This window comes from Phocoena sinus, chromosome 13, assembly GCF_008692025.1.
Source record: "Phocoena sinus isolate mPhoSin1 chromosome 13, mPhoSin1.pri, whole genome shotgun sequence".
In the NCBI taxonomy this organism is placed as follows: Eukaryota; Metazoa; Chordata; class Mammalia; order Artiodactyla; family Phocoenidae; genus Phocoena; species Phocoena sinus.
The window spans coordinates 18279259-18302543 of record NC_045775.1 but is presented as its reverse complement, the minus strand read 5'-3'; the positions used below and the strand labels follow the sequence as shown (position 1 = coordinate 18302543).

At 53.2% G+C, this 23285-nt stretch overlaps 1 protein-coding gene across 1 annotated transcript in view; it reads right to left on the bottom strand.

Moving 5' to 3' along the window:
- The window catches only part of LOC116763986 (kelch-like protein 29), a 70233-nt gene that overhangs the window by 42044 nt on the left and 4904 nt on the right, over positions 1-23285 (bottom strand). The window contains exon 3 of the mRNA XM_032652228.1: positions 22209-22721. Coding sequence (XP_032508119.1) covers positions 22209-22721 — 513 coding nt within the window. The remainder of the gene's footprint in view (positions 1-22208; positions 22722-23285) is intronic.

The following is a 23285-nucleotide window of genomic DNA, read 5'->3' as shown; positions in this document are numbered from 1 at the left end:
GAGAACCAGGCCCCGGCGCTTTGGGTTCCCAGCTCAGCCTGCTATGCACAGCTCTGGAAAGGTCACATCCAATTTCTTATTTCTCTCGCTGCTGAATCCAGGGGGTGGAGGCCATGGCCATTTGGGAGGCTCTGGGGAGGCAGAATGTGAGCTCTGTGAGGGCAGAGCATTCTGTTTGTGATGCATGGTAGGCACTCACTACATTTTTGTTGGCTGAGGGCACAAATGAGCCTTTCCCCTACAGCACCCCTGCCTGACGATCTTCCCAGTCGTCCTTGTGACTTGTGCATGACTTGGGATGGGCGAGGTGTGGCCTGTCCCCAGGAGGGTGCTCACCTCTGGGAGGGCAGCTGTAGACAGTGCCCCTCATGGACCCAGTGCTCAGCCCGGGTCAGGAAAAGCCTCCCGAGCTGAAAGGCCAATTCACCTGAGCACAGTTCTCACTTTGGGTGGTGCTGGTGGTAGGGAGGTGGCAGAGGGGTGTCAATCCTTCCAGGCCGTGATGGAAAACCCAGTGACTGGTGTACCAGTGGGGTGCCAGAAGTCCATTCGGGTGTGATTCTGTCTAACGCAGAGCTCTTACGACGACCTCCCCAGCAAGGACAAAAGCCTCTGAGCCTCTGGTGACAACCTACCCACCAAGCTCTTATGTGCCCTGGGAGGTCAGTCCAGCAAAGAGAAGTCTGCCAGGCCATGTTGGGAGACAGAGCTCAGCCTTCCTGCTCATCCACCCTCCACTTGCTGCCCTCAGGGGCCACTCTTAGTTCTTGGTGGTCCAACTATCCAAGAGAAAAAAGAGCTTTCACACGCGGAAAAATCTCTGCTAGAGTACCAGCTGGCTTCAGCTCAGCTCCCAGCCTCCGCGGAGTTGCTGCCTGGGCACCTGAGAGACCCCCTATGCCGCCGCCGCCCCCATCGGAGAGCACTGTCTCCCTGCTGCCTGCTTCACTCCTGCTGGCTGGAACTGAGTTTGTAAAGGGAGATTTTATTCTTTAATTATTTCGGGCTAACCCTTCACCTCCTCAGCTTTTCTGGGCTGTTAGGGAGAGTCCCTGTGGTTCCAGTCACTCAGTGACTGTGTGATAAGGGACAAAGGAGATAAAGCCATCTCCTTTGGAGGAAATGGGGAGAGATTAGCTCCGGAGCCTCCGTGGCTGGTTGGCTGTGGGCCTGGCCAGTGAGACTGGGTCTGTTCCATGGCAGGCTGTTGTCTTGAGGGTCCAGCCTTCACCCATACTGACCCTAGGGCAGGCCATCCATGGCTTCCCTCCTCTCTGTTGAAAACTGGCTGGAATGGTCAGAGGTGAAGGGAGGACAAACAGCACAAATTTCTGTGGACAACCTGATCCACCAAGCTGACAGCCAACTAAACCAGGACTGTTAGGAAGCATCCGTTCCCTTCTCTTGGCTCTCTCAGTACAAATGTGCTGTGGGATCATCTCACTCAGGTCCCAGGGACCCAGTGTGGGTCATCCAGGGTCTAGAGTTAAGAGGGTAGAACCGGTCCAGAGCCCAGGACCTAGAGCAAACTGAGAATTTACATCTAGAGCCCAGAGCTTAAAATCTAGAACTTCAAGCCCCAGCCAGAGCCCAGTTTAACACAGAGGCTAGATTATCAATGTAAACACCTGAAATTCAGACAACTGGACCCACTTCTGAGAACCCTCCCAGCACCAGTGTGCTAGAAAGTTCTCTTCGCTGTCTCCAGCCCTCTGATTGGCACCTGACAGTGTGTGGAGAATTAATTATGGTCAGAGCTTTTCAACATGCAATAAAAAGCCTTTTAAACCATTCCGATGGGAGGTGATTAACTCTACCAAGTGGCATTATGGGTCTCCTATCTGTTGCTTTCATAAACATAGTTGTAGGTGGAATGTTTTATTATGGGCATAAAAATGTCCCACATTACAATGTATAAGCACATATTGATGTTATATTTCTTTACTGTGCTGCACGCCCCAATCCCCAACCACTCCGAAAAGAAACTACAGGTCTTAATAATTTATGCTCCAAGTTTTAACCAGGATTATCAATGGCAGCTTTTGAGCTTTCTCTTTTGGCAACACTATAGATCATAGTAAAAATGCACCGACAAGCGATGTGTCCGTTTGATTTTTTCCACCTGAATCAGCAGCCCAAACTCCAGACACAGCAGTTTAGGGCAAGCAGCACACTGAAGAATTTAAGTCTAAGCATTTAATCTGTCCTTTCCATAAATTTCTGCTGCTTGTGCTTTATAATGATTCTACCAGAGGAAGTTTATTTATATCGCAGATTTTCAGCATCAGCACATTGAGAGCACAACGGCGATCGCTCAGTCAATAGCTTACAGCCATGTATAATATCACTCCGGAAATCAAAAGCCCATTTGAAGAAAAGAAGCCTCCGATTAAAGTCACTTGAAGACATCAATAACTTGGAACTCGCTAAAGAGAAGTTATAAATATCCAGCCCGCGCATATGCAAATAGGCGTTTGCAGACGCGCGACCGCCCAGCGAGCCCGGGAACCTCCCGTGGTCCCTCCCTCCCCGGAGGCACGTGCGGGGGGGCGGGCCCGGCTACGTCACTGGGGGCGGGTCCTCCCCTCTCCGGGAGGCGGCGCGCCCAAGTCCGCGCGCGGGCACCTGTACCCCAGTCAGCGCGACCGGCTAGGTCTGGGTGTCGTGCTGGGCTTCACGGCCGGCGAGCAGTAGGAACCCAACCTTAAAACCCAAAGCTAGCGCCTTTCTGGGTTGTTTACCACGTGTCAGTTACTGGGTCTAGAGGCACTTTACATCTGCCGCCCTCAGCCATCTTACTGATTCCTTAAGTCATATATACCCAATGGCCACCCCGCCCCCATCGGCTTCATCTCGTCGAGGGGAGGGGAGGAAGCACCCGCGCTTTGAAAAGCCCCCAGCGTGCATGCTTCCTGCTACCCCGCTGAGATGCACGGATTACATTATCGCTTTTTATTCTCCCAGCAACTCTATGGCTGAAGGTCCCCATTTCACAGATGAGAAAAATAGGGTTCAGAGAGAGTCCCTGGCCACTGAGTGGCAGAAGCAAGATTTTAATCAAACTCTGCTTAATTCGCAGCCCCGCATTTATAATTTTAAGTTGCTATAGTTTGTTGTTTCCTGCTTGCCCTAGCTGCTTTCTCAGGGCAGGGCAGGGCCTGCCCAGGGGCCTAGAGAGATTTAGGGGTCATTTGGGAAGGTGAGGCTCAGGGTTCAAGGAGCACCATGAACCGTCGTGCTGTAGACAAAGGGGGGGAATGTGGATGATGGAGGCTGGATAGAGCTGGCTGGGGAGGCAAGCTGGAGGGCTGGCTGGTGGGCCTGCTGGGCAAGATCCTTGCTAGGGGCCCTGGGGTGGGATGGGAGGGGCCAAGGCAAAGCCCAGGCCTTGGATCTGGAGTCAGCTGGGGGCCTGGGCTCTGGACTTGAGGTGGTGAGGGGACCTCAGACCTTCAGGAAGGGAAGGAAGGCAGAATGGACCCATTGGGAGGGGCCGGGGCCCCAGGTGGTGCTGGTGAACTCAATGGCCACAGACCAGGAGCTGCACTACCCCCAGGTAACCCTAGAAATGGCCAAGGCCTACATGGCCAAAGCCCCTGAGAGCACAACCACCCCTCAGGAGAAACTCTGCTCGTTGCCCAGAAGCATGACGTGGTCCTGCACAAGGCAAGGCTCCCTCAGAGAGTGAGTTACCTATGGGCAGTGGGCCGTAATAAGATAATAAGGTTAAACCTTGCCAAAGTAGACAAGAGAAAAAGTGACAAAGGGCAGAACATTTGAATTAAGTTATATACAATCATAGAAGGTGACTGAAAAAGGACAACTTTCTTCAGGATGACTTCTGCCTTAAAAGACACCCTGACTCTGGAGCCACCTCGATGCCTTTACTCAAGCTGTCCCGTCCCCCCAGATTGCCACCCTGTGTCCACAGCACTGCGGTAAGGTTTATGCTTCAGTACTGTGAGCATAATCGATCACTTTCAGCTACACTCGTTCATTCCTTCACTCATTCTATTCACTCGTACATTCAACAAATATTTATTGAGCACCTACCATGTTCCAGGCACTGGGGATACAGCAATGAAGGAAACAGACCCAAAGCCCTGCCCCCACGGAGCACAGATCCTAGAGGATCTTTGCTGACCTCTCTGTCCCTCCTTCTCAAGGGCTGGTGTGGTTCAGCGGACTCTTGAGGGCTGGGCAGCGCAGCCAGGCGGACAGGCATCCTCACTCATGCATTTGGCTGCAGTTGGTCCCGGAGCTCCCAGCAAATGGCTTTTCTGAGCCTCAAGCTGCGCTGACTCATCTTCTCTCTGCCCTTCTTCCTAGCCTGCTGGGGAGGTTGTTTCTTTGGAGATCCTTCCAGGCCAAAGGTCAGTGTGTGTGTGGGGTCTCTACTCCCAGATGGGGAAGACCACATCCTTCCAGATAAATGACCTAGTCCTGGGATGGGGATTATACACCCATGTTCCCCTCTCCCCCTGCTCCAGTGCCAGGAGGACTCCAAGCCCAGCCACAACTAGAGCCTGGCAGGGTGGAGGACTGGCCCTCTGATGAACGCGGTCGGAGGCCTTGCACACGTGTGCAGGTGCGTCCGTACAGGTGAAGCCTTCTCAGGAGGGTCTCCTAGATGTATAGAACATTCAGAGCTTGGGCTTCTCTCCTTCCTATTGACTGACCAGGGCAGAGGCTGGCTGGATGCCCCTGATCAACCACCAACTCTCATTCCAGCCCTAGTACTACCTGCCCCCGGGGGAGGAGCTGGATTCCCAGGGGGCTGGAGCCTCAAGGGTTGAGGGCTGGGGGACAGTAACCCGAGATCCTCTCCCCTTTTTGGCTGCAGGAACCAGCTCTTGTTGGGACGGAATGCTCCACTTTCCTGGAATCCTCTGCCCTCCTGGGAACTCTTGGGCAGGCACATACAAACTGTTTTCTATAGTTACTCGGGAGGGCCCTCTGGTTTCTGTTTGGCAGCCACAGGGGTTCTGGGGATGGTTGCTGGGAAACCCTGCTGAGACCACACCTGCCTTTCCCCAAGGAGGATGAGCTGCCTCAGCTCGGGTGGAGGCCCCGGCATGAATCTGAAGAGACGGGGCCAGTGCCGGCTGAGGCAGCAGGCGGCAGGAGCTGGGGCTGACCAGAGCCACACCCGGGGTGGCTGGAGGGGGCAGTAGCCTCCAGTGACGGGGGAGGGAGCTTAGTGAGAAGTGAGGACCACCGAAGGGTTTTGACTAGGGCAGGGCCTGCTCAGACGGGCACTTTAGAGATGCTCTAACTGTAGAGTGGAGAGTAGCAGTGAGGGGGCAGGCCTGGGGCCAGGGGGAGAGGAGGAGGCCGCATGGCCACCCAGGGATCCCTGACGGACGGGTGACAGAGCAGAGCGGGGGAGGTAAACAGACCACACTGAGGCTGACGGGGTGGGCAGGAGGGCCTGGGTGTGGAGGGTCGGGTGGGCTGAGGTTGAAAGGCCCTGGTGAAGAACGGCCGACAGGCCCGAAGTCCTCCTGGAGGTTTGGGGCTCCCCAGCCCTGAGCACAGCTTGGGCCCACGTCTGGGCACCTCCTTGGGCCTGGCTGCACGGCAGCCTGCCTCAGCTACCGTTGGGTCTCCGTGTCCCTGAACCTCTGAGACTCTGCATCCAGCTCCTCATTTCTCACATGGGGAGGCAGAGATTCAGTGCGGGGGTGGGGGGAGGGTGGGGGAGGCTGGACTAGGCTGGAAGCCAGGCCCCTTCTGTGTTGTTCCAGAAAACACACACTTGCTGGGCATCCTCATGGCCAGATCCAGAATTAGGTGCCAAGGATATACCAGTGCATATGGGGCAAAGGGCAAGGCTCTGGGGCCAGACAGTCTGGGTTTCCATCCCAGCTCTGTCCCTGAGCAGTTGGGTAAACATGGGGAAGTTACTTCATGTTTCTGAGCCCAGCTTTCCTCATCTGTAAATAAGTCATAATAGCACCCACTTCAGAGGTTGCTGTAAGAGTTAAACGCGTCAACAGGAGTAATATGCCCAGAAGAGCACCTTCTAAGGGTGACGGGAGGTAATACCATCTATAAGTTCCTAACAGGCTGCTCACGTTGCACACGGCACACCTCCAGGGGGCGCCATTCACCTAGCATCATCATAGATGTCTTTAGTTATTGTGACCGTTTTCTGGTAGGTGGCAGGCAAGGGTATTGAGAAAAGGGTATCTTTAAAAAATTCACATAAAGTTGCTAAATCTAAAGTCACTCACAGTTGAGTGGGGAAGACAGACATGAAAATAGACCATCAAGATGCTCGCTGGTGAGCCGGGCGAGCGAAGTCTGCGCGTGCCGGGGTTAACTGAGGAGAGGATCTGATGGTCCTGAGCTCCTCTGTTTCTGGCTGAGGCTGGTGCCTCAGAGTTCTGACTTGAAGGCTCGGGTGTTGTAGGAACCCCAGCCTCATGGGAGGCCTGAGGCTGAGGACAGCCTTGCTCCCACGCCCTCCGAACGTCCTGTCCAGACTTTACTGCCACAGGTGAGGCCATGAGGCTATGGCTGCAGCTCTGAGAGGCCCAACTCCCTATCCTCGGCCTCAGATTGTAAATGTTCCTCTCCGCCCGTGTTCAGTTCTGCTGTGGGAAAGGCAGGCGAACACAAAATAAATAACCAGAAGACCTCTGCACACCAGGCTCCCCTGGCTCCGCGGTGATTCCTGACTAGCTCATAATTCACCTCCTACATCCCACAGCAAGGCTGGCCCACAGTTCCTGAGGTGGGCCTCCCACCTGGCCCACCTCCCCTGCTGTCAGCCCAGGCAAAACCAAGTCCCTAGCCTCTATCTGTAGAGAGAACATGTGGCCTGGGCTGAGGACACCCCCCGCCTCCACGTCTGCTGCCACCCCTCTAATCAGCCATCAGTGGAGGTCAGACCCTGTCACCCCCAGACTTAGCAACTTGTGCTGATGGGACATCTTCCCTGGTGACCAGGAGTGAGGGGTGATTTCTGAAAGGGAGGGGCCTTCCTCACAGACCCTCGAAGCTGAGGCTGGGGTTCGGCTCCGGTGGCACAGGCTGTTGAGCCCTGGAAGACAGAGACCCTTATCCCCGTGCTGGCCTTTGTCAGGGAGTGTGGGACCCTCGGTGGGAGTGAGCAGGGGAGGGGAGGGAGGAGGGGTGAGGGGAGGAGAGGCCAAGTGTGAAGGCCAGAGGAAGGGAGATCTGTGGGCCCTGGTTCCAATGGTGATGCCACCTCTACAAACCTCCCCAGGCTCCTCCTGGGCCTTTTACCTCAGAGGCCTGATGATCCCTGAGGGCTTTTTTCTGGCAGCTGAGAGGCCAGGGAAAAAAAATGCATCTTCAGCCTCTTGGCTTCTGCACCTGCCAGAGCCTGGAAGCCTCCAGAAGCAGGACACCCAGGTGACCAAGCAGCTCAGGTGAGCTGATCCGGCCAGTGTGGAGCCCGTCCCCTCCTCAGTGCTCCAGGGGAGCCTGGGCTCTGGGGAAAAGGAGCTGCAGCCAGGCCTGCAGCGGTGTCCTTGAGACCCCACAGAGTCCCCCGCTCGCCCCCAGAGAGGGCCAGTGCATTTTTCCGGCTCTGCTGAGCTCCTTCAAAGATATCAGCACATGGTTAATCTTCCTTCTGTTCAGAAATGCAGGGTAATTTGCTCGAGTGGGGATTTCTGCATATTTATACTAATGTCTGTGTTTAAAGCTTATGAGACAGAGAATTGCTGAGAGATGTCCATTAGCAATATATACAGACTGCAATTATTTCTTTATGGTGTGTGGTTTGACTGCAGAATATTTTATTTCAATGGAAGTAGCAGGCTTTGCCTACTGTGTTTTATGTGCCCAAAGAAATCAGTAAGAACAAAAAAGAAAAGAAAAGAGGCAAGAATAAAAGGAGTGTGACCTTTCAGGATTCTGGGAGCCTTGAATATGCTATTCCAGGAACCGCCTTCGTCCTTGGAATCTAAATGCGCGCACCCAAGTGCGGGGAATTCAGTGCATTTAAGAACGTGCGTGAGCACCTTCCCCAGGATGGAGGCGGAAGCTCGCAATTCATTCACCCTGGATGAGCTGACGGGGGGGCGGGGGTGCCCTGTCAGAGACAAGCAGGAAGGGAACAAAGGGTGTCCTCAGAGGACCCCACTTCTGACCTCCAGCTCCTTTCCCCCATGTCCACCCCATGGACAGAAGCTAAGAAGGAAAGCAGGTTTTGATTTGAAACAAAATAAGCCTCAAGCTGGAGGTTCACAGACCAAGGCTTTCTGGAATCTGCTTGGAATCTGGTAGAAACCAACTCTTTCCTGGGGTGGGGAGGAGGGAGGAAGAAGGAGCAGGACTGTTTCAGAACCAATGAGCTGAAATTTCCAGCATGTAGACCAGGAGAGAAGAGCCTTGTTGGGGAGTTTCAGTTAGTGGGGGCCCAGCCTGGGAGAGTGTGGCCGGGAGGCCGGGGAACCCCTCCTCTGCAGCCCCACCTGGTGCTCACCTAGCTCCACCGCAGCGCCCACCCGGCCTCTCCTGTGACTTTTCCACGTGGGTGCCCAAGAGCTTAAGGCAGACAAACGCCCAGCAGGCCTCACAGACAGATCGGAACCCCATGCGCCCTGTAAGAACGCCTCAATTACCAGCCACTGGGAGGGAATCATTGAGCCTAAGGTGGTCCCCAAGATGCAGAAACGGATGCTGTCCTAAAGGGCTTTTTGAATAAGAAAGGCTGGACAAGCCGGGGTGGATGGATGCAGACGGATGACTTCTGGTTTTGCGCAGCAGCAAACCGGTGTTGACTTTTTCTTGCCTCCTCCTGGGGCCCCAGGGCCTCTCGGCCCTTCCCCTTCTGCCCCCACACCTCTCTGTCCTCCCAGCCGGCCCTCCGCACAGCCGGAGCATCTGGGCAGCCCCAGCGGGGTCGCTGCCCGCCTCCTTCCCGTGGCGCCCTCCATCTCCTGGCCTCCACAAAGCCAGCTTTCATCTGCCGCCTCGACTTACCCTCGGAGGGGAGGCACCATTCTTTCCTGGCCTCAAAATAGTTCCCTGAAGTCAGTGTTGACTTCTCACTGCCTTCTTGCATAGAAATCTTTTCCAAGAGGCGCCGGGGTCCAGGAGAGGGACAGATGGTCCCTTTCTTTTTATAACACAGCCAGTCTTTTGAAGTGAAGAGCTATAAACACAAGTTTTGCCTTCAGCAGATGTTCTGTGGGCACAACAAGTATCACTTTGTGCTCTTCAGCAACTGTGAGCGGTGCTAGCTGGGGAGGAGACTGAAATTGGGCAGAGCATCGGTATGTATCCAGGGGCCCAGGGGCCATGGCGTGACGGGCCCCGTTCGGTCTGAGCCAGAACTTGTCTTTCTGCTCAGCCACTTACAGGTCTGTACTTCCTGGGAATGGTGTCTGCTCACCTTCCCTGAGCCCAAGGACCACCCAGCCCAAGACCCACCTGTGCAGTGGCTGTTTCTGAAGGGGTGGCCCTCTACCTGTGCTCTGTGCAGCTCTCCACACGAATCCTAAGGCTGGGTCTAAAGGGTCTAAAAGCTGTGGGCCAGGGCGGCTGCTCTTCAAGAGATCCACGGTTCAGTTTGATCACTTTCTCCCTTGAGCTATTTACCATACGTTGTCCAGTCCCGGTGGCTCTATTGGGGTGATTCAGGCAAGAATGGTCGGTCAGACATATCTGTTGAGCTCCCAAGGAGGTGAAGGCTGTGCTAGATGTCGGTGGGAAGCCAATTCCCGGAGCTCTGCCCTGTTGGCTCCTCGTCCACTGGTGACCGACATATGAGGCGTCAGTGACTACTTCTAAATGGGTGTGCTGCTATTTGGTGGACTTCAAAATTTCGTTCATTTCAACAGGGCATAAGCTCAATTAACAGACCTCAATTGACTTCAAGGATGTATCATCTTTGCACGGAACTGGCTCTTTCGTAGGATGACGGGCTCCATTAACTTTATTGCGCTGGTAATACTTTGTATAACGTGTGGGAGATGTAGCGACAGGAAGGGATCTGCTTGACTCTCAAGCTCCAGCGGCTTCTGTGGTGGCCAGTAAATGCCCTGTCTTCGGCTTCCTGAAAGGGCCCGATGTGCCCCGTAATTAACTTTGGGAATTAGGTCCAGCCATCCAGTCACCCATCCATCCACACGACACTTTTGGGGATGAGGAAAGAACCCAAGAATCATCAATTTATATTGAGAAATACCAGACGCATGACTCTCGGGGACATAAGACAGCCAGTGTGGGACTTGCCCATCCTTAGCCCAAACATGCCTAGTGACAATATAGGCTGCAACCGGAGGCTTCAAACTGTGGTGCGGTGGAAAGGGGTGGGCATCAGAGGCACGCAGTTTTGATATGACTCCCTTCCCGTTCTACCACTTATACTTGGGCCTTGATTATAATACCCCAGGCCTTGATTTTCCACCTATGAATCTGCCTCACAGGACAGCTGCAAGGATTACATAAATGACAGAGTGAATAGATGATGAAAATGAAACATCCACTCCCCACTCTGTGCCCTTCTGGAAGGCTGCATCTACCAGCGTTGCCCCCAGCCCCCCTGGAATGGCTGAGACCACAGCAGCATGGCCAGCCTTACAGCCCGGGTTGGTGTCATTACTGCAAACACCCAGGGGGAGGCCACAAGTCTACTCATCCCCTGCCTTCCGGGACGAATGACATTAAGTTAGGAATTCTGGAGTCACTGCCCACACCAAAAAAACCTTGCCTCATAATAACTGTTTGGTTAGTCTAAGAAGGTAATGATGTCTCCATATAGAAGAAAGACTGAAAATATAGGAATTATTTTTGGATCAATGAGAATTTCTGAAAGCTGCCTGTTCAAATGGGCCAGATGGTCCAAGAGCCTTCAGAATCACCACATGGCGGTTCCTCAACTTAGAGACCTGTGAGGTCCTTGGCAACAGGTTCTGGGGTTTGAGCAAGTGTCAGGCATCCTGGGCATGTGAACTGGGCCACTGTGTTCGTCCTCGAAGGTGCTCTGGCCCCTAATGGACAAGCGTGGCTGACCGCTAAAGGCGTTCATGCTTCTAGGAAGGAGCTGGGCTCTTTAAATGGGTCTCAACTTACTGAAATAACCACAGTGTATCAGCAGTTTTGAAAGCCCCCAAGTTCAAAAACAAAAAGCAAAACCACCTAATATTTGTAGAGACCTGGAGGGTGGGACTCTGCTCAGGGGAGCACTAAGCAGGCATTTCCAGGACAAGCCCCCAGCCACGGGGGTGATGGGGTGAGGGCCCGGAGCCCGAGTTACAGAGTTTCCCCCTGTCATCCTTCCCTCTCCTTGCCGGACAACGTCTCCTCCCCGTCACTCCCAGGGCCAACATGGACCTTGCCCCTGTGGTGCCATTATGACGTGGCCCCCCTTTAATTGTGTGGGTGTCTTGTTCCTTCTCTTCCTCCCATTCAGGCCTGGTGGAGCTGCCGGTGAGCACAGCATTCCTGTGGCCCGTGCCGCTTTGATCACAGTGGTCTGGCAGTGTGTGTCCCCTGGGCAGGGCCTGGAGAGGCATGGTGATCAGGCCAAGTACAGCCAAGGCAGACACTGGGCCTGTCTCTATGTGGTGTTCAGTCTGCAGGGAGAGAGAAGCTTCTAGGAAGAAGAACTCCTGCAGAGGATCCTAGGGGATGGGGGAGGTTTCACAGGGAATTTGCTAGAGGAAGTTTCTTGCGATATCTCAGTGACACCTCTGAACCTCAGTTTCCCCACTTGTAACCTGAGGGGGGCCAGTCTCTAAATGAGCTTTAAGGTAATGGCCTACTCTGAAATTCACTATCGTGGTGGAGGAGGGAGGGGACGGGTGGAAGGGAGGGTATGGTGTTGTTGGGAGAGCACAGCTGGGAGGTGGGGCTGCGGTGGGCCGGGCTGAGATACATTTAACACCTAGGCACCAAAGGAAGTAAGTTTGAAAACTCGGTGGAAAGGTTAACTTGCTGCTATGGCCAAGACTGGGGGCAAAAGGGTGCAGGAATGAAGGGGGTTCAGAGGAATGACCAACAATCCCGAGCCTGATGAGAAAGAGGAGGCCCCAAAGGACCAGTGGAGTGGACAGTAGGACTTTTGTGAGATTTTTTTCTGTTCTCTTAATTTGAAAGTGGGAGTGTGTGTGTGCCTGTGTGTGTATGAGTGTGTGTTTTATACAAATAAGTCATGATCATTACAGAAATGTTAGACTATCTGCAGTGTGATGCTCAGGACCAAGGGGGTGACTGTCCCGTGTCGCCGGGTGTCCCTTTAAGAGGCCCTTTGACAAGCTGGAGCGTGACCAGGGAGGACACCAGCATGGTAAAGTACCGAAGGACCCATAGGATGGACTGTTGAGGGCACTGGAGATATTTGTAGAAAAGGAAATTCTGCCAGCATCACAAATCTGAAGGGCTGTCATGTAGGACAGGGGCCAGCTTTGCTCTGAGGGCCCCAGAGGGCAGGACCATGGAAGTTACAGGAAGACAGCTCTCGATCATTTAACAGGATAAACCATCTAGCTGTGGGTGGCCGCTGCTTAGTCCCCAGTGGTGGAGGGCGGATTCCTGCTTCCACTAGATGGCTCTGAGGTCCCTCCCGGCATGAAGGTTCTATGGAATTAAAACGTTAACCCCAAATGTGGACGATTCTAATAATGGAAAATAGAGACAGTGCTCACTTAACAGGGAATAGGTGAGCAGCTTGAAGTTAAACTGGTAAAAATGATGATAGTAAGTTTATGAAAAGGTTCAGATAACTATAAACCATTGAAAATATCCATAGTTACATTGTAACTATCTAGTAACTGTGCTGTGGTAAGGGGCTACCATTTCCATTTGCCAACAAGACTGACGCATAGCATTCTGTTACAGAATGAATTGTGTCCCCCAAGCCCAAATTGCTATGTTGAAAGCCTCATCCTCAATGTGACTGTATTTAGAGATAGGGCCTTTAAGGAGGTAATTAAGGTTAAATGAGGGCATAGGGATGGGACTCATCCATTACGACCTTATAAGAAGAGATTCCAGGAGCCCACGCACACAGGAAAGGCCACATGTGTACACAGTGACAAGACGGCCATCTACAAGCCAAGGAGAGAGGCCTCACCAGAAACTAACCTGCTGGCGCCCTGATCTTGGACTTTCAGCTTTCAGAACTGTGAGAAAATTAATTTCTGTTGTTTAAGCCACCCAGTCTGCAGGATTCTGTTACGGCAGCCTGAGCTGAGTAATATATAGCCCATGAAATTGGTCCTGCAGAAGGTGGTAAAAAACTAATATGTATTTGCCTGGGATGTGTGTAGACCTGGGTCTGAGACACTGAGCCAAAGCAACATTGAGAGGTCTCCTGGGAGAAGGGACGAAGAGGCATTGAGAGGCCAGTGGGCAAAACCAGATAGTTCACGGCGCTGTGCTTGGTCATCCAAAAGGCTGCAGGGAGACCTAGTAAGTGAAGAACGTTTTCTTTGTGCTGCACCGGAAACGCTTGGGCTTCCCTCTAAGATGTATATTTTTAAAGAGAGGTACACTAAGAAAACAGGCAATGACAACAATTTCAGTAGATGGCAACCTTTTGGCCATTGTTTTTGTCAAGCAATTTACACAATGCTGTGTGTTCCTTACCTACCGTGCTTGTATTATTTTTACCTTTTACAGTTTTAGAATAGTAAGTGTGCTCCTGGATGGAATGCACTTTCAACCGAATGGTCTGAGTCAGGTTTGTGCCACTGTGTCATGGTTTGGTGTACTGTTACCTCCCCATCACTGAGGAACGGGAGCAGATGCGTCACACCTGCCCAGCTCTCCTCCTCTTGAAACTCATCCCCAACCTCGAAAACTGAAAAGCCCTAGGGGTCAGCCCAACGGGACATGACTTTCCTAGCAAGAAGGCACATGCTGGCTCTTTGAATAGTGATCAGGCAACAGGAAACTCGCCATTGATGTCTGTTACGATAGGAGAGAGAAAGGTTTACCAAGACTTCCTGGACCCTGGGTGTGCACCGATTCCCCAGTTGGGGGTTAATGGCCCCCAAGCGCTTCCTTCCCAGATGAAAGCCCCTGAAGACCAAGGGGTCTTCACCTTGTAAGACCAGAATGGCCTTGGGGACTGAGGAAATGGACTCTCGCCCAAGATCCCAGGTCCTTATAGCGCCATCACTGATGGGGGTGTGGGGGGCTAAAGAGAAGAGCCAGGCAGCCCGAGGAAAGCCCAGGCTGTCTCGACTTTATGTGTCAAGGGTTCAGAAAATGGACTTCACAGGCATAAATCAGTATAAACCACAAGCTGAATCTGTCTCCGATCAGGACGAGCCCTGAGAACCATTTGAGTAGAAGCGTGTGAGTGTAACTCTGTGGTAGAGAAGTCACAAGTCTGAGTCCCTGGCACGTATCTCAAACATCCTTCCTAAGATCTGGCATTTGCAGTACTACCTGCCTTCTGCTTGTCTCCTCTGCATCATTCTAACTGCCTCTAGAGGCCCAGTCCACACTGGCCTCTCTTTTCCAGCCCCTTAGCTCTTTTTACTGCCCTCACCCCTAACGGCCCCCTCAAGTGGAGTTCGGGCTCCTCCAGGGAGACCTCCATCCCTCCCAGCGCTCGGCGTGGTGTCTGGAACACTGTGGGCATCACCACAGGGCCTCAGCTTCAGTAGGAGCTGAGACCTGTACGGGGCATGCAGCTGGCACACTGCCTCACATCTTTTTTTTTTTGCGGTACGCGGGCCTCTCACTGTTGTGGCCTCTCCCGTTGCGGAGCACAGGCTCCGGACGCACAGGCTCAGCGGCCATGGCTCACGGGCCCAGCCGCTCCGCAGCATGTGGGGTCTTCCTGGACCGGGGCACGAACCCGCGTCCCCTGCATCGGCAGGCGGACTCTCAACCACTGTGCCACCAGGGAAGCCCTGCCTCACATCTTTTGCCCGGGAGAAGCCAAGTGTGTACTCTGCACGCAGTAGGTGCCTAATACTACACATCACTTGCTCAATAAATGCCTGGTGGTGCAGCACGGAGGGCGGTAACATGGCTCAAGCCTGTCAGTGGCTTCTGACTGTCAGTGGTCTAGAACCTAGTGGTCATTCCTGCTGGTGTCTGCTTGGGCCACCACTCCTGAGAGAAGACAAGGCTTGGGACCAGGGCAGCTGGCTTCCTACTGTGGGTCAGCACCATTTCCTGAAACCTCTGGCAAGGAAGTGCTCCCTCCCTTTGCTCCCATTTGAAGAGCCCCCTCATTGCAGTCGGCATCTGGACTCCTCTGGCCCTGCCTGTCAGATAGTTGGGGCCGGAGTGGGATTTCTGAACCGGAAGTTGCTCAGCGGAGCTTTGGGGCTGAAAGCCCATGTGCCACTCCCAGCTCAGTGAGGAGAGGGCCCAGGGAGCCTCGCTCTGCCTGTGCCCTGCTGAGCAGTGGGGTCTGGAGAGGGACATACACAGGCTGGGGCTCACGGGCCACTTCCTGCTCCAGGCATGACACGATCTCTGGGTGGTCTAGCGGCTTTGCTGCATCTTTCCGCTTGCCTGGTTCATTCATTGTCAAATGATCTGTTAACAAAACTGTTAAGCCCTGGACAACGCTCCAATTAATGATTAACAAACCCCTCGAGGACAGAGCCCTGTAAAGGGAAGGAGGGCCTTCCAAGGCAGGCTGGGGGCAGGTACCATCCACGCGAGGAGGGAAGACCTCGTGTAGACGGACTTTCAAATTCCATAGGCTCTGAGACACCTATTTCCTGGGGGAGAGTGTGTGTTGGCTTGGGGGCAGGAAAGGGGAAAGTTAGGGTGATGGTGGGACTGGGGGTTTGGTTCCAGATCTGTGTTGAGTGTTATGTCAGCTAGATCTGGGAGATTATTTTGAACAATGCTGCTTTAAAAATAACAGAGATCCCGAGCCAAAGGGGCTTCAGACAGTATCCCCCCCCCCCCAAAACCCCAGGATCCAGGATTCTTTAGAATTTACAGTAATGGTAGTGATAACAACAGCTAACATTATTGTGAGCACGCTATGTGTCAGGCTCTGTGTTAAGACTTTACATACATTATTAAATCCTTACAGCACATCTAAGAAGATGGCGCTATTATTATCTCTATGTTACAGATAACTTAGAGGCTTAGCGATACCAGGTTTCTAGCCAAGTTCATTGGGTTAGTGGGTAGTGGAGTTTCAATTCTACCCAAGCATTCTGGTGCAGAACCCGGGCTCCTGGCCACTTTCCATGCTTCCAGCCATATGCTCCTAACCCCCTCTTAACCTGCAGCCTTGGTTGGTTGGTCTGCACGAGTGACATGATTCTATTTGTCCCATCTATTGATATGGCCATGGAGGAGGACCCCTGCAATATCCTTGGCACCCCAATATCAAACTGAATGTCAAAGGATGCTGAGAGCCCCTGTGGGTAGTTAAGAGGAGCCCTCCCAAGACAAATAGCTCCTGGAATTAGGGGGAAGTTCCCAGCAATGGGCTGGTTCCTTCTGGTTGTGACTGTGATGGTGGAGGATTGTAAAATGATGTGACGAGAGAAGGCAATTTTCTTTTGTACAAAGTGGACCTCCGGGAACTAGGTACTTCGAACATTGTGATGTTAGCACAACATCCTAAGACTCTGGAAGGCAAAGTGGTTTTGGGCTTTTTCACATTACCCTGGGCCCCTAAAGGGCCATGGACACTGAAAGATGGTTCTGGTACCAGGAATGAAAATAATCATAGCAAATACCTTTATAGCAATTACAAAGTACTAAGGGCTTTATGTCAAATAACTCGCTTAATCCTCACGACAGTAAGAAGCAGATTCTATTGTTATCCCCTCGACATAGATGAGGAAACTGAAGCAGAGTTTTAGATCCCATGTGCTCCAGGGGTAGGTATTTTGGTGGAGGTGCTTGGCTACAGGAGGAACTTTGAAATAGATGGACTTCTGTTCCCAGAAGTGTGGGACAAGTACGGGGGGGAGTGACCATGAAGCTGCAGAATGAAGTCTCCCACTGACTTTCCTATATGCCCGGACCCTCAAGTACTAACCTGCTTTCACCACACAAAGGGAGGAGGTGGCTGGAGAGAAGTCAGGGAACCTCGCTGGATAATTCCCAGCCCAGTGCTCTATGCCTTCATTCCCGAACTCTTCTTGAGCATCCTTTAGTGCCAGGCACTGGCTTGGATACTGGGGGTGGAATGGGATGGAGTCTGTGCCTGCCCGCGACCCAGGGGCTCGCAGTCTAGTTGGGAGAATGGGCCAGGCAAACTGTACTGCAGACGCTCGGCCAGAGCACAGCTGGACAGGAGAGAACCCAGGCCGTGGAGTGGCTACAGGGCAGCCTGCAAGCAGAAGGGTGAGAGCCGAAGTGGGGGAGGGCAGGCAGGAGCCGGATCCTGAAGCACCATGTCAAGGGCTGGGTTCTGTCCTGAGAGCAGTGGGGCTGTTGGAGTCATTCACCAGGGAGTGACAGGACCAAACCTGTGTTTTGGAAAGACCACTCTGGCTGCAGCATGGACTCTGGATGGGAGGGGTTGTACTGTGGGTCTGGTGATGCAGGCCTGGAGTGATGGCGGCCTGAAAGGAGGCGTGGGGTGGGGGTGGAAAGGAGAGGACCGTCCAGAGGAGGCAGAAGCAAAGGCGTTTCCAGACTCCCTGCATACGGGCACGAGGACAACCACAGGCTTTGACTCCGGACTCCTGCCTGGATTCATGGTGTCATTTCTGAGACAGAGACACAGGGAGAGCAGCTCTGTGGCAAGATGATTTCGGTTTGGACATTTTGTGTCTCTGGGCTAACCACGTGTGGGCAAACAGCGTTATCATGCATCCCCAGCTTCTTCTAGAATGTTTATTGAGGGAGCAGTGTGCCCTGGCACGTCAGAGGCTGGCGCAGGGAGAGGTGAGATCTGTGCTGGGTGCCGGGGCTGGGGGGAGCAGTCCTGCATCCCCCAGCCAGGAAGGTGACTCATCCCACTCCCTTTTAGGGACGGGGACATGGCATTCCCATTAAGCAGCTTGACCAGTGGCTGCCAGCCCTGTGAACAAACTTGGGCTTCTTCCATCTCCTCTGCACTGGGGAGAGGCCCCTGCTTTCTGCCCCTTCACCAGCTTCTCTCTCTGCTGAACTCCCCGGACCTGGGGCTTGTGTCGGCAGGAGTAACTGTTTTGATGTCAAGTGGGTATAGTGTCATGTACGGTCAAGCCCACGATCTCATTCAGTCCTCCTCGATGCCTGATGATGGTGGTACTGTCATCACATTTTCAAGATGATGAAAGGAAGGCTCAGAGAGGTCAGAAGACTTGCCCCAGTCACACAGCTGTTCACTCTGTCTCAAAGTATCTTTACCAGATCTTGTCTTTGCCACTTGTGGAGGCCAGGGCAGCTGCTGTCCAAGCAGAAGGTGGCATGAGGACAGACAGAGTTCCACAGGGTGGAGGTCCAGGGGCAAGGGTGGGATACGAGGAAATGCAAAACCCACTGGGAGGGGCTACACACACCCCACCGCATGACTCCCCAGCCCTGAGAATCCTCGTGGTCCCTCACCCTGGGCCTGTGAAATCTAAAGTCAGAAGAGACAAGCCTCTTCACTTCTGGTCAACTTGGACTTTGCTTTTCGGTCCAGAAGCAAGAGGGAGCAGGTGCATCCTGGCTTCTCTTTCCCTGACATGCAGGTGAAAATAGACTTTCTGCAGCTCACCACTAGGCCTAGTGTCTGGGGCTTTAGAGGGTCTCTGGCCACCCTCCTGGCCACCAAAAATCCTTTGTGGAAGAAGATAGGGGCTAGAAAGAATGACGTCAACAGCCTGCACCTCTGCTGTGACACACAGCTGGGCTCATGTGGTACCAGTGCAGTGACACTGGACTTCGACGGCTCACGAGGTCTGATGCTGGCCACCAACTCCGCCCATGGATTAGCCCAGGGGTTCCGACGCAACAAGACCAACGGCTCAGGTATTTTATAACAGGATTCAAGTGGAACTAAATCTTTGTTCCCCTCTTATCACTTTGTACACATAAAATCTATTTTAATCAGCTTTCAATATATAATCTAAAAAGAAATCCTACAGATTCCTCCCACCCCCAAACTGTTCTTGGAGAAAGAAAGGTTTATCTTGTAAGTTTCTTAAGAAAAATCCGTGTGTGCTCATTGCATTGAAATAACACTCATTACAGTGAGCTGCATGCAAGCCCGGCTTCTCTAGTCAAAGGTGAGAGACAATTGCTTGACCTATTGCAAATCAAAAAGCATTTCCACACCACCTTTATTTTTCAACTGGTTAAGTTTTAAATGAAAGCCCTGGCGCCCTTTCTTGGTAAGGCAGACTAACAGAGCCCCAACTGAAATTTCAGCTCAGTCGATGGGAAGATAATTACAAGAAACAAAATGTGAAGTTTAAAATCAGGGCACTAATGAAGTCTAAAAATACCAGTGGCCCCATCCTTCTGGCTGGCTAGACCTTTTCTTCATGGAGGGGATCTCTTCATAATTACTCAGCCCCGCGAGAGGCCAGGTTGTCATGTCAAACAATAGTACGAAAAATCACGGGACTTTAATGAGCTAGATCTCAAGGAGTTCTATGGTGGATCTTATTATAATGCTGGGCAAGCTTTCAAACAGAGAACAGGAGAAAAGGAAAGTTCTTTTTCTTTTTTTTTTTCTTAAGTAGATTTCTGACTAGTGTTGATGCTGTCACGCGGGGCCTCCAGGTTCCCCCTCCGAGCCAGCTGCCTGTCATTTCGGAGTGTGAAATCAATTGGGCTTCGGAGATGTAAAATCCCTAGGGGCAAAATTAAAAGTGACCCAAATCCAAACCCTCGTGGTCTTGTCAGGAAGATGAGTCTCACATAGCAAGTTTCAAAGGTTTGGTTTCAAAATTCAGGTTTCTTATTTAAAAAAATATGCAGTTGTTTGACATTAGATCTGACAGACAAATTATAGCTTTAGCAATAAAGGCTTTTAAGATTAGAAATGAAAGGAGAAATTACCTAAAAAAAAAAAAAAAAAGACAAAACCCACCCAGGCTTGAGTTGGGAGGCATTTGTGTGTGCATGCTTCATTGTCTTTCTTCACCGCAAATATAAGGGGATAAATCAGCTGATGAGGGCCATAAGTAGAGAAGCAAGTTCAATGTAATTTCTGGAGAAACAACCAGCTCACCGGAAACCTATGAAAATCGGCATGATGGGTGGGTCACTGGGTCACCGGCTGGAACTGGGGGAATCTAGCTAGGTCACCGGAAGGCGGGGCTGTGAACACTTTCTAGGCCCATACCATCCCTGGCCCTCATCTGGTGCTGAATATACACCATAGGGGCTGGAAGAACACACCCCACCAGGGGCCCCCTCTTTACTCCCCTCCTGTGTGTGGGCTCAGGCCCGCGATAGAGGATGGTTCACGCCGTCTGATGATGTTACAGGTGTGGCTCTGTAAGGGCCTGCAGGCCCAGCGCCAACAGGGGAGCGGCAGGGACCTGCCTCTACCACCGATATCTTCTTGATCTTAGGGACTCAGATGCTTAACAGGGATCAGATGTGCCGATGCCTGGCAGCTTCCAGGAGGTGGATCCCAGCTCCGTGCTAAGCCCTAAACCAGGGAGCAGCCCCGGCTGGGCCAGTTACCTTTTTACACAGAACAACTCCTTTTCCTAGGTGCATGCCTGACATTGACAAGTAAGCAAGACCTTTGCTCAGTCCTAGGAGGCCCCCTGGGATGCGGCAGTGGGACGGGGTGGGGAGAGGGAAGCCCACCCAGTGCCTCAGGCTTTGGCACAGCTTTAGGAGCAGCCGGGACACCCAGTGCCCAGTGTCAGAGTTGGTGGCATGTAAACTGGGAGTGAGTTTTTGTTTAAAGGGGGAGGGAGCTTAACCAAAACAATTCAAACAAACAAACAAAAAATCAATTTAGTCAATTTTTTTTTTAAAAAAGATCTTAAAGCAAGAGTTTACCAAAATGTAGATGTAATTTCCTATAATTTTGTCATTTAAAACTAGTGTTGATTTCCCAAACAAAGGCAGTCAAGGGCACAATCAGATTGGGAATTAAACCCATCAGAGATCTAGACATGGCTTTGGTGGTGTTGGGACGCTTGACAAGGCCTGGAAGTTGCTGGAAGGGATAAAGATAGAGAGCAGGCTGGACAAGCATGGCTGGTTGGAGTCCTTGCTCTGCTAAGACTCTGCTTTGCAGGTGTCCCCACCCCCAACTCTGCCATCTCAAGTGGTTGTAAGTAGGGAGGCTGAGAAGTCATGCCCGAGATCCACACCTCCTAGACCATCTACTCCCCTTTCAAAGGAGGCCTGGATGCCCAGCAGGGCAGACTACCTGTTAAGTATCCTCTTGCCCGCACCCAGATCCAGGGCTCGCTGGCCCCCCTCTCCATTCAGCGGGAGGAGAGGCCCGGCTGACTGGACCTGGAGGGGATAGACAAGCCTGGGGCAGATAAGCCCCACCAGCCTCAGCCTCCCACTCCCTCAGCCTCAGCCTCCCACTCCCTTTCTCATCCCAGCTGGCCAGATCCCTTAGACAGTCGTCAGGAGTGAGGCTGGTTTGCTGGAGCCCTTTGCACTGACCCTCCGGCCGGCGCCCAACCTAAAACCACATCCTGGTGTCTTCCTTCCCCTGGCTCTGTTCTCAAGGATCTGCCTTGGAGCTCCCCTGAATGAAAACTGCCCTGGGCTCGGGGAAGGGGGGTTAAACGAAGGCCAAGGCCGGAGGTGCTCTTTCTTGGGGCCTCACAGAACCAACATTCAGCTGGCTCAGGATGGTCTGGGCGTGGCTCCTGGGCCTTACCTCATGCCCCTGAGCTGCTCTCACCCCACGGCATGGCAGTAGATGTTTTCCGGGGTGGGGGCGGGGAACACAGACAGCTCATGTTCTGACTGTCCTCGTGAGTGGAAATGGAGAAGGCCCCCAAAGAGACTGTTCTAAGGGAGCCTTAAGAGGGGCAGAGGATGCCTGCTCCTTTTGCACGTGGCCTGGCCTTGGGTCGGAGGGGAGAATGGCCCGGGGCTCGGGCTGAAGGCAGAAGGCCCTGGACTTGGCAGGCTCTCCCCTCCCCTCCGCTTCCTACGCATTCACGTTTCCCCGCCTTCCTTGTCCTGCCCTCCACCTTCCCCTCTGCCTCCTTGGGCTGAGGCCAGGCTGCCTTTGGCAGGGAGCCTGGATTGAAACCAGTGAGAGACTGCTGGGGAGCACGGAAGCCAGGAACCAGACTCCCGTCCGCGCCGTGGTAGTGACCGTACAGGGAAGCACAGATGAGGGCACGCAGGAGCGTGTGGGCAGCAGGACTTACCTTTGGGGTGCCCGGGATCGGTGAACTCATACTTCCCCACGCCGATGGTCCGTAGCATCTGCAGCCCGTGGGCCGAGTCTGACGTGGGGGGCCCATTGGTGGTAGGGGCACCGCTGGGGAGAGTGGCAGATGGCTGGGCCGGCGGCGGTGGAGGCAGCAGGGGCCCTGCCATGTGGCCATTGCCCACAGTGGTGGGTCCTGGGCGGGCCACCTGCCCGACGCCGGGCAGCGTGGAAACAGCCAGGGGCTGCGGGCTGGCGTACAGGGCCTGGGCGGGCATGTTGACCACCACGCTGCTCAGCGGCTGAGAGGGCGGCTGTGGGAGTGAGTAGTGGCCTGGCATCAGCGGGAGCTGGGGCCCCACGTGGGGAGGCAGTGAAGGGGTCACCCCAATGACCGGCGCCTGGACGTTCACAGCCGGGCTGAAGGTGGGAGGCTGGGCCACTCCGTAGGAGTGTGCGATCAGGGCAGACTGGCTCCCGGCGGCCACTGTGGTCACCCACGGCCCTGTGCCTGCAAGGGAGATGGAAGAAATGTCACCCACCGGTTACATCTTCACTCAACAAACACCGACTGCCCCCGGCCCTGGGCCGAGTGCCGGCGTCACAGAGGTGAACAAGAGGCCTGTGTCCGGGAGCTCATGGACTAAGAATCCGTGGTTACAGTGGCACGAAATAAGTGCTTTAGGAGTAGATCACCATGGCTTTGGGGTCTCAGAGTGGGGACCATAACCTGCCAGGGAGAGGCTGAGAAGCGGCAAAGTAGAGAGGAGAAAGTAGAGACCTTCCAAGAGACCTGGATTCACATCTTAGCTCTGCCACTTACTACCTAAGAGCCCTAGGCAGGTCGCTTATCATCTTTGAGACTCATTCTTTCTTTCTGTCAAATGGAACTAGCAACACCCACCTCATAGGTCTCCCGGGAAGAACTGAATGATGAAGATGTATTTGACAAAAACTCCCCAAATTAGCAGAATGTCTGGCATGCGTTACATGTTCCATAGATGTGGGTGTTTTTCCTTCCTTTCTGGAGAATCACTGTCTGAGAAAGGTGGGGAGAAATCTGGATTGTGAAGAT